We start from the raw sequence: 10570 nt of genomic DNA, 5'->3' as shown, positions 1-10570 counted from the left end.
AAATATTGTCACCAAATATTACTTCATTTTTGGTGAGAAAAATACTGTTTTAACGTGGGAAAAGGCAGATAACAGATGTTACTTCCTTTCACAGAAGAGTACATCCTCTGACTTTCCCTTATCTGGTTAAAATCCTGCTCAGATGGGAAATGGTTACCCCTCATTCATTCCCCTTTCATCCGTTCTCATGAAAGAGTTACTGGCTGATGATTGGTCAGTATTCCGAAGATATACAGGGAACTTGACAGAATTCTGGGAGTTCAGCGACAGATCCGAAAGCGTCCAAACTCCACATACGTTTCCCTCCTGATGACCAACGTCGTTAGACGAGTCACATACAGAATAAGTCTAGAGTCTGCACATAGAAGTGATACCTTTATATTTGTGCACATAGTGATCTCCCATACGAAGAAGTAAATGAACTTTATCTCCAAAGTTACATACAGAGATGAAGACGAACGACAACTAAACAGGTCGTATGTTTTATAATGATTTGTGAGCTCTCTCTCTCGATCGCGAATAGGGTATAATATAAGTTTAATTATCTCCTGATTTGTATATTAGTTGTAGTAGTTCTATCTCTCGTTCATTTATATGGTTGTATGAGTTTATTTCCTTGTTTTATTAAATTTATTATATCGTTTTTAATTGGGATGTCTCTTGTTTGCGTGACCGAGTCAGATCGCATACGCATGTTAATCCACGTATAATAAGATTGATTAACTGGTGTCGGGACCCTGACAATTTGGGATAAAGACTTCACAGTCTTGAATCCCCTTTTCCTAAATATTACCGCCCTCCTATAAAAAGTTTAGAGAGCCGATCACACGATCGTGCGCCAGTAAGTGATATAGGTAATTTACTTATACCCTTGGCTACTCTCACAATACCTATATTGTAATTTGTTAAATTATACATATTCTAAATCAGTGATGAGCAACCTTTCCTGGAAATGGCCACAACTGAACTTCATAAGCTTCTGGTTGGCTACATGCATTTTTTCTTACAGAGTGGAAGTATTTAAGTTTGCCGAGTGCCGACATATTTCATAACTTCCGGTGCGCTATATACGAAAATAACACAAGCTAGTAATATTCAAACCAGTAAAAAACAGTTTATTCTTTTCAATAATTTAATTTGAATGTTCTTTGTCACAAATATCAAAAATTAATTAGAGTCGCATAACAATACAAGGAAAAATAAAATTATGCTGCCAAATTTCTGGGGAATGCAAATTAGAATATCGCAGGCCACGTGGCCCCAGACTGCTCACAACTGGTCTAAATTGTATTGTGTTAAATAAATATTGCTTCACTAAAACCAACTACTACAAGTATCTTGCATAAAGTTACATGTATGATTGATGTATTTTCTTTCCCACAGGCCAATGCAAGAACAGAGCATCTAAAAACGGGTTTCTCACTTGGAGCATGTTTCATTTTTTTTAACCATATGTATACAGCATGTTTGGAAAATAATTATTACATGCATATGAATTATTAGGCTGCAATTTGAAAAACTTGTAGGCCTATAAATTCCCACTGTCATCTGTCTGTCTGTCTTTCTTTCCTTAATATTGAGAATGATGTTCAATAAATTATTCAAGACGAGATATGAAACGCTTGGCAAGAGGTTCCAATTAACTATTTATGAACTTCTGATGCAAACCTGAAGTTACGTTATTTCAATTCAAAAATTTTTCCCTGAAAGGGTAAACGACTGGCACAACTCTATTGTTAAAGTATGATGTACAGGGGCAAGACACTACTAATTTGAGATGGATAGCATATATTTTAAATTAAATAATCTAAAAATATAATTAATAAGGCATTGTGACAATATCACAATAAATAATTGCTCTGGTACTTTTGAAACCGTGCTTGTAGTTATTAGTAGTAATTCAAACACAAATAATTATCGTATTTATCTTCAGGCACTTGGCAATACTCATCATCAAGTTTTATTNATAACTAGTGACTAGAAAAAGTGTTTTACAAAATATGTTCCACTAATCACACTGTTTTATGATATTTTTTTTTTTTTAACAAAAACAATTAAAGGATAATCGATAACAGCTATAGTAGAGAATTCTTTAGTTAAATGTTAATATGGAATATTAAAAGATTTTTTTTTTCACTTTGATCAATATCACCAGACAATTTATCATGAATATAGAAAAGCTTGGAAGTCTAATTCTTGCCTCATGACTCCTGTGAGAATGAATTCCGCATTGTGAACACCTACAAACCAGTTTAAGAAAGGACTATTTAAAATCTAAACCTCGGAAATTTTTCAAAAGATACCTAAGGGTCACTCACCTATTTTTCTTAAAATATAATCTCTGCATAAATGCAAGTCGCCGTCGCAGGTAATGACGGCAAATTTCGTTCCCGCCTATAATGAGAAATTAATATAAATTATCGAGAAAGTGAGCAAATAAAACGACGGACATCACACGGAATGCTACCTGAGACATAGCTGCTATCTGACGGAATGTCGGCCGACGTTTCAAAACCACCGTTCCGCCTCCACATTCGACTATCTCTTTCAAGATGCTGGGAGAGGGATAAACTCCGGGCGTAACAAACAATACAATACCCTGTTGTAAAATGGATAAAACAGAAGATAAATTGAAAATAGAAAAGTAATATTTTATACTAATTTCGGATTTAAAAACTTGCCTTAAAAATTGGCGTCCTATTTTGTCTGAGGAGCGTCTGCTTTAAACAGAAACCAAACATTTTCTCCCCTTCCACATCATGTAACATATATGGTTGCTCGTCTGTTATGAAAAGAATGGCATCGTGTAAGTTGTGGGAAAGTTTTTCTTATAATTATGATCGATTTTAAATTACGTTCTAATTAAAGAAATCACACTTAAGATCCAACAAGATCCATTTACAGTGAATTATGTAAAATGTATCATTAAAGAATTGGGAAATATTTAATCTTCAAATGAGCTGTTTGAAACTTTTAAGTGTTTTAGATGTTTTGGAATTAAATTTTACAAAAATTTTATACAGGGTGCATAGTAAAGGTCTTATATACTCACATAAGTGAACAACACAGATATCTAAAGGTGTGAAGGTGATGTTTAGTTGTAGTAAAGGGAATGTACACTACAAGACGAGACCACTTGCAACACCCGTAGTGATAAAATTCAAAAGTTAGCATCTCTATCTTGAAAACAGTGCACCTTATGGAAAAATGTGAATTACAAAGTTGTAGAGCAATGCTGATTTAAAATGTCTTTTATTCCCCAGAAATATACCCTAATCCTTATTTGAGTGAAATGGAATTGCAGACTCAACATAGACAAAGGAAGGAAATTGTTATTTATGAAGTATAACCTATGCTGCTCCATGAGAGACACACTATGTCATCTAAGCAAATTGTGTAATGTGATATTTAAATATAATAAATTTCAAATAAGACTCACCAACAAATCGATTCTGTTTAGCACTTTCAGTTAACCATTCACTAGTTACGACGTATTTTACAACATTAATGGCACAGAGGAACTTTACCGTACGAACGAAACGATTTGAAATGAGATGAGTGCACTCTTTTGGTACTGAAGTGACGGTGCCACCAAGTTGCCACACCACCTGAAATTTTTTAAAAAGTATTTCCCGCTTTTAATTGATTCTATTACTACTATTTAATTAAGTATATCGTAATTATTTTATTACACGTTCAGAAATTAAAAATTACCTTAGCTAATTGAACCATCTGTTTGACGCCAGTGAACATCACGTGTGGTTTGGCACTGTCTGGAGGCGGATGATTTGTCGTAAGTGGAATATTTTCTTCTAATACTGGCCTAAAGCAATTAGTTGTTAAATTTTAATAAATTACTCAAAACAGAAATTTACAGGTTATAGATAAAAGAAATACATTAGAATATAGCTTATAATTCAATCTTTTCAGTTTGTGCATGGTCTCAGCTGCAATCTGTATTTGTCATACATTTGTCAAATGATTTAATTATCAAACATTGAAAAATGGCAGCTTGTGGAATATGTTCAAATTGCCTCTCTATGAGGGAACTCACACAATACTCTGTTAGCTAAATTAACACAATTCAAGATTTGCCAACAAATATTAGAATACATTTGTAGTGAAATACATTAAATCACAATTTTCTTTCTGTATATAGAACAGCCGATGGCCAAGACGATAAAAGCACCAGCACATAAATCCGAATTCCAACCAGTCAGGTTGGAATTCGGATTTTCGTTTGGATGCCCTTAAATCTTCATTACTAGTTTGATTTGAATCAGGTGCTATCCTCACCACTTAACTGTCCCATTGTGACAAAAAAAAAAAAAAAATGAATTTAGTGCCCTCAGGACAGAAAGAGTTTACAAAGTGCATCCATTACCATCATTTAATATTTACTTCAATTGAACTATAACTAGTGTTGTAACTAGCAGGGTTACTAATTCAGTCACCCTTGCCCCAAAATAAAAAACTAATCTTAGCCCCAGACTTTCATTTAATAATGAATCTGTTAGTATCTTAGGGTGTAAAGATCTCTAATTGTGAAATTCCAGTTTAATCTCTCACAAAGAACTACAAGTTGGTTGGTTATAATGGTCCCGACGGGATTCCGGTCATGTCCTGCTTGTTCAACTGACCCAAACAAAAGACAACCCCGAATTTCGTGCCCACATGTAGGTGTAACCTGATTGGACCCCGGTCGTTAGGTTTCACACATGCAAAAACAACCAACCCAAAAATCTAAAGTGTTATTTTTAATAATTTAATGTAATATATTACTACTCATAATGGGAAAGTTATGCCACTGAGTAAACCTCACATTCATCGTGGAAACTTAATTCTTTCCCATTTTGACACTTTTAAATCAAAATTCCAAATGTTGACAGTTAAATGACAGCATAATCTTAACAATGTCAATGTCTAGAATAAAAAATAAAATACAACAAAGAACAAGTTTATAACTTATTTATAAACTTACCTAAATTTTTTTGGTAATGGACCGTTGACTTTTTCTTCTGTTTTTCTTTTCTGTAATGTTTAAAAATCTTATTATAAAATTACACAAAAATGCTTACAATGCATTAATAAAGATACAGACCTTGGCAAGTATGTGGGCATTCTGTCCTCCGGGTAAATATTTCTAGAAATAAGAGTAAAAAATTAAAGAACGACAGAAGTTTTTCTCAATGGTTATCAATTTTTTGATTAATTTGTTAATTTTATTTGACAACTTTAATAATGAAATTTCCAAATTGTTTGAATGTATAGTATTGTTGGTTGATTTATGCATTACAAGTATTTTCAAAACTTATACTTTGAAGGAAAAATACTATATATAATGTACAAGGTGTTCCAAAATGACGCTAACAATTTAAATTACTGTAATTATGTTAATTATTGTCTGAGAAGTAAGCTATGTGACATATACCAATTTTTTGACATTTGACATTAAGAGAAACTCACCAGATCTTGATCTTGAGTGGAAGAAAAAGTGTAGTCTTGGTTGTCAGTACATTGCATATGTTACACTGTTATATAATTGGCAATACTACAATTGTCAAGTTTAACTGAAATTTTGACTAACTTATTTGCTATTTAAAATGAAATGGGAACATATTGTGTGTTCAAGAGCACACAAATAGCACTCAGAGTGTAAATAAATTTTTGTATCCATTTATATTGGCATTATCAAATGATAGAGTTGGAGTAACTAATTGGTTAGAACTTGGCTAATTAATTATACAGATATTACAAAATTTGTCCTAAAGGTAGATGGTTACGCCATCATCTTGTATTGAATTTTAATAATTAGAAATAATTAAATAAATTTAGATTATTCTAGAAGGAAAGATCAATCTGGACTGAACTCAATACTCTGTAATTTAATTCTAATCATTAAATTTAACATGGTGATTTTCAACTGGTTGCAGCACACCGGACTGCTGCAATGACATGTCGGGTGAAGAAAAATGTAGTTATAAGAGGCACTATAATGATTTTTACATGCATTATTAAAAGTTATTGTATACTAGCAGACCCCGCCACGCGTTGTTGTGGCTCAAAATGTATCTATTATAAATGTATAACACTTCCCCCGTGTGGGGGAATTTTTCGAAAAATTTCTTCTCAGTGTACATTCTCTTGGCGTACCCTATTAAAACGCAATCAAAATCGCAAAAACCTGCATCTAAAATAGTATAATAGAAGCCAAGTTTTTCAAGGTAAGCCTTAATCCTGTCCCGCTTCCTCACGGGGGAATATTGAAAAATCCCTTTTTAGTGTATATTCTGTTGACGTACCCTATTAAAACGCAAAAAACCGCATCTAAAATAGTAGAAATAGAAGCAGAGTTCTTTACGGTTAGTCTTAATCCTGTTCATCTCCCCCCAGTGGGGGGAATTTCGACATGTATATTATATAAAAACACGTGCGTATTTGAATTGTGTGAAAATTTCAAAGGAATTGGTAGGAACAAACGAACATTACATTTTTATTTATATAGATAGATAGAAGATCTGCTTTAGTTCATCCTCACAGAAAAGGAAACTTAGGCCGTCATACTCGTAGCGCCATCTGTTGGACATAAAAGACTTAACCCTAGATGATATCTTTTAATTTATATGAATGTTTAACAAAAAATCTGCATGTTTGATTAGTGGTAAACATTCCGGGGGTCATAAAGATGCTACAGTTAAAATTTGGTAACGATTGGTTCAGTAGTTTTCACGGTTAGTGGTCACAAACGAAAAATACGTTGTCTCTTTATATAGTAGTATAGATTCTTATGTAATTACAATTAATATTTACAAATTGTAATGTTTAAATTGTAAATCTTTTTCATTTTATTGAAAATACTGTATACAATTTAAATTAACTGCACCTGTATTTATAACTCATATTAAAGTATATGAAGAAGTAAGAATGTCACCAAAAACCAAAAAAATTTTTACCAAGTTGGAGGTGCCACTAATAAAAAACAGTTAAAACACTACATTAACAAATAAATGAATCAAAATATTTTAAAAGCGTTACTTACTTTCCAAGTTTCTTCTGTAATTTTGACTGGAGTTTTCCAAGCAGCTAAATAAGTTTACAAAATAAAATGTCAAATGCTCGAAATAAAATTTAATAACAGTTTCAATTTAATCTTACCCATCAGATGCGGAACGAGTGCATAGTCGACCTTAAAGTGGTTCTCGACGTCATACTGTTGGTATTTGTGAGCCATCGGCAGGCGCAGAGCCTCGCAGTGACCAAACATGACGTCGTGAAGCCACTGAACGTTTACCACTGGAATTCTCCAATCTCTCGCCTTATCGCACTTGACGCCATTTATTCTAAATGAACAAAAATGTTAAATATTTTATTAAAGAACTGCCGTACTGACGTAAAATAAGATGTTTCTGTTCATATGCCGGAAAAGCATCTCACATTTTACATATCAGAAGCGTATTGTGCTGCGTCATGTATCCAGTATATTTGGCACCGGTCGCTATTATCATTTGCTTTAGTCGTACTCGTTCTTCACCTTCAAATTTTGAAATTGTAATAATCTAGAAATTTAAGAAAAAGGATTTTGTAAAAGTTTATACAAAAATTGTTAAATTATCAGTTGCTACTTTATTGCATCAAACAAATAAAACAGTCGTTAAACAAATATTTAATGTATTTTGTAATAGAATTCCATTATTACCTGATTTTTACACGGTTTGTCTTCGGAAAATGGAAAGGGAAAATGGAGTGCCAACCACGGCGGCAACATTTTCTTCTGTATCAGAACATCATTTAACCAAAATGCAGTAACACATCTTTTTCCTTCTCTCATTGCCTAAATAAGAAAAAAAGATATACACATATTTATTCAAATTACTGTGAATAGTAGTGATTAGATACGAGATAAAGTATAAAATTTCATATAGCAAATATTTTCAATGTGCAACGGGAAGCAACAGAAAGTGGATCTTGTGATGCAATAAAGACACCGGGAGGAAAATGAGGCGGAAATGGGGTATGATTGTGCACGTTGCTACATGTCGGGTCAATTACGAAAGCGAGAAAAATTACTCATTTTGTAATAATATCTTGATAGATGAGATGAGTGATTGAAGAGCAAAATATATACAGAGGAAGAATTAAATTCAAAACAGTACAGAGAAAAATATGGCAGAAAGAAAGAAGAAATGTTTTTGACTCTTCTAAAGACACTTTTAGGTTATACAAATTCTCAATAAAGGTGTGTAAAGTCGAAAGTTTATACTTGTCAAAATGTATAAATGAAAGAAAAAGATACAAGCTTATTATAATTATTTTTACTAAAAACTACATTCAACAGAATCAAAGAATCTAAATTTATCAGCAAACTTACACTGCAAATCCAAAATCCAGCATAATACAAACTAATTTATTCTATGCTGACTTTCGGTGTGCAGTGTAAGTAAGTTCATTGTTATTATCCGGTTCTATTAGTTGTAGTCTAAATTTATCTGTTAAGTTCTGTAATTAGAATTTAAATTTTACGCACCTGCTGAACTATAGAATTCCTTTGATTTTCACACAAAATATGCGTACATTTAGCATTATAACTGGCTTCTACTTCACCGCCATGCTGTTCTATTACCTGGAATACATTGTAAATATTAAAGTCATATAATTTCTATAGTGTTTTTATATAAATCTTAATTAATAAAGTACTAAACAATGGCAAGAAAAATATGCTAGGAGTTTGCAAGTTTATCAAATTTATATTGATTCATCTTCAGTAAATTATACATATCAAATGCAAAAGATTAAAAGAAATCCTATCAAAGACTAATTGCCATACATTGTTGACAACATCTTAGCTATTTTCTGCAACATCTGGCAATTAATTATAACTAAATATCTACATTAAATTAATTTTAAACCTGTATGTATTCTTGATAAAATATGTACAAAGAAAATAAAATGTAAACACAAGTGTTTTTACAGTGAAAGTTCATTAATCCGACAACTGTCCGATAATACTCTGATATGCTAATATTCTGCAAATCAAAATTTGTTCTGACGTGTGATGCACTAAAGACACCGGGAGAAAAATGAGGTGGAAATGGGGTACGATGGTGCATGTTGCTACATGTCGGGTCAATTACGAGATTGAGAAAAATTACTCATTTTGTTATAACACCTTGTTTTTGTCAGTGCTTTCCTGTGCTAATCCATGCTTATGCCACTATCATTGAACAAGTTCATGAAAATGCTTTTTAGGATTGGACTTAAATGCATTATCTAATGTTTACAGGTTTTGACAAGAATTTCATCCTCGTTATTGGCATCTATATAAAGAGCTTCCTTCCACAACAATGCCATTTGTAGGAATCACACTTCCGTCACTTAGGAGTAATTCTCTAGCCATCATTTGGAAAAGTCGGCAAATAGAATCGACAGGGTGATCCAACTTCTAGATAAAGTACCTCAATCCTATAACACTACCAGCCATAAACATCATCTCAAAAAACTTAAGAAAACTTTAAATACTGTGAGACCCGAAAGGCCCCTGGGTCTAAATTAATATTTTATTAATAATGTTAAAATAATGTCACCAAATATTACTTCATTTTTGGTGAGAAAAATACTGTTTTAACATGGGAAAAGGCAGATAACAGATGTTACTTCCTTTCACAGAAGAGTACATCCTCTGACTTTCCCTTATCTGGTTAAAATCCTGCTCAGATGGGAAATGGTTACCCCTCATTCATTCCCCTTTCATCCGTTCTCATGAAAGAGTTACTGGCTGATGATTGGTCAGTATTCCGAAGATATACAGGGAACTTGACAGAATTCTGGGAGTTCAGCGACAGATCCGAAAGCGTCCAAACTCCACATACGTTTCCCTCCTGATGACCAACGTCGTTAGACGAGTCACATACAGAATAAGTCTAGAGTCTGCACATAGAAGTGATACCTTTATATTTGTGCACATAGTGATCTCCCATACGAAGAAGTAAATGAACTTTATCTCCAAAGTTACATACAGAGATGAAGACGAACGACAACTAAACAGGTCGTATGTTTTATAATGATTTGTGAGCTCTCTCTCTCGATCGCGAATAGGGTATAATATAAGTTTAATTATCTCCTGATTTGTATATTAGTTGTAGTAGTTCTATCTCTCGTTCATTTATATGGTTGTATGAGTTTATTTCCTTGTTTTATTAAATTTATTATATCGTTTTTAATTGGGATGTCTCTTGTTTGCGTGACCGAGTCAGATCGCATACGCATGTTAATCCACGTATAATAAGATTGATTAACTGGTGTCGGGACCCTGACAATTTGGGATAAAGACTTCACAGTCTTGAATCCCCTTTTCCTAAATATTACCGCCCTCCTATAAAAAGTTTAGAGAGCCGATCACACGATCGTGCGCCAGTAAGTGATATAGGTAATTTACTTATACCCTTGGCTACTCTCACAATACCTATATTGTAATTTGTTAAATTATACATATTCTAAATCAGTGATGAGCAACCTTTCCTGGAAATGGCCACAACTGAACTTCATAAGCTTCTGGTTGGCTACATGCATTTTT

The 10570-nt window shown here is 33.0% G+C and overlaps 1 protein-coding gene across 1 annotated transcript in view; it reads right to left on the bottom strand.

Annotated features, from left to right (window-relative positions):
• Window positions 1-1968: 1968 nt before the first annotated feature.
• The window catches only part of LOC111620845 (PAX-interacting protein 1-like), a 47148-nt gene continuing 38546 nt past the window's right edge, over window positions 1969-10570 (bottom strand). Inside the window, exons 9-21 of the mRNA XM_023362843.1 lie at window positions 8525-8620; window positions 7697-7831; window positions 7435-7556; window positions 7156-7340; window positions 7040-7083; window positions 5102-5143; window positions 4982-5031; window positions 3715-3823; window positions 3440-3608; window positions 2682-2782; window positions 2468-2599; window positions 2319-2394; window positions 1969-2240 (exon numbers count right to left, since the gene is read on the bottom strand). Of these exons, the coding sequence (XP_023218611.1) occupies window positions 2164-2240; window positions 2319-2394; window positions 2468-2599; window positions 2682-2782; window positions 3440-3608; window positions 3715-3823; window positions 4982-5031; window positions 5102-5143; window positions 7040-7083; window positions 7156-7340; window positions 7435-7556; window positions 7697-7831; window positions 8525-8620 (1338 nt within the window). The 3' untranslated portion in view covers window positions 1969-2163. The remainder of the gene's footprint in view (window positions 2241-2318; window positions 2395-2467; window positions 2600-2681; window positions 2783-3439; window positions 3609-3714; window positions 3824-4981; window positions 5032-5101; window positions 5144-7039; window positions 7084-7155; window positions 7341-7434; window positions 7557-7696; window positions 7832-8524; window positions 8621-10570) is intronic.

The sequence above is a fragment of the Centruroides sculpturatus genome, unplaced genomic scaffold, assembly GCF_000671375.1.
Source record: "Centruroides sculpturatus isolate CEXI.00-Female unplaced genomic scaffold, Cexi_2.0 scaffold89, whole genome shotgun sequence".
Lineage (NCBI taxonomy): Eukaryota > Metazoa > Arthropoda > Arachnida > Scorpiones > Buthidae > Centruroides > Centruroides sculpturatus.
This window is presented reverse-complemented; position numbering and strand designations above follow the sequence as displayed.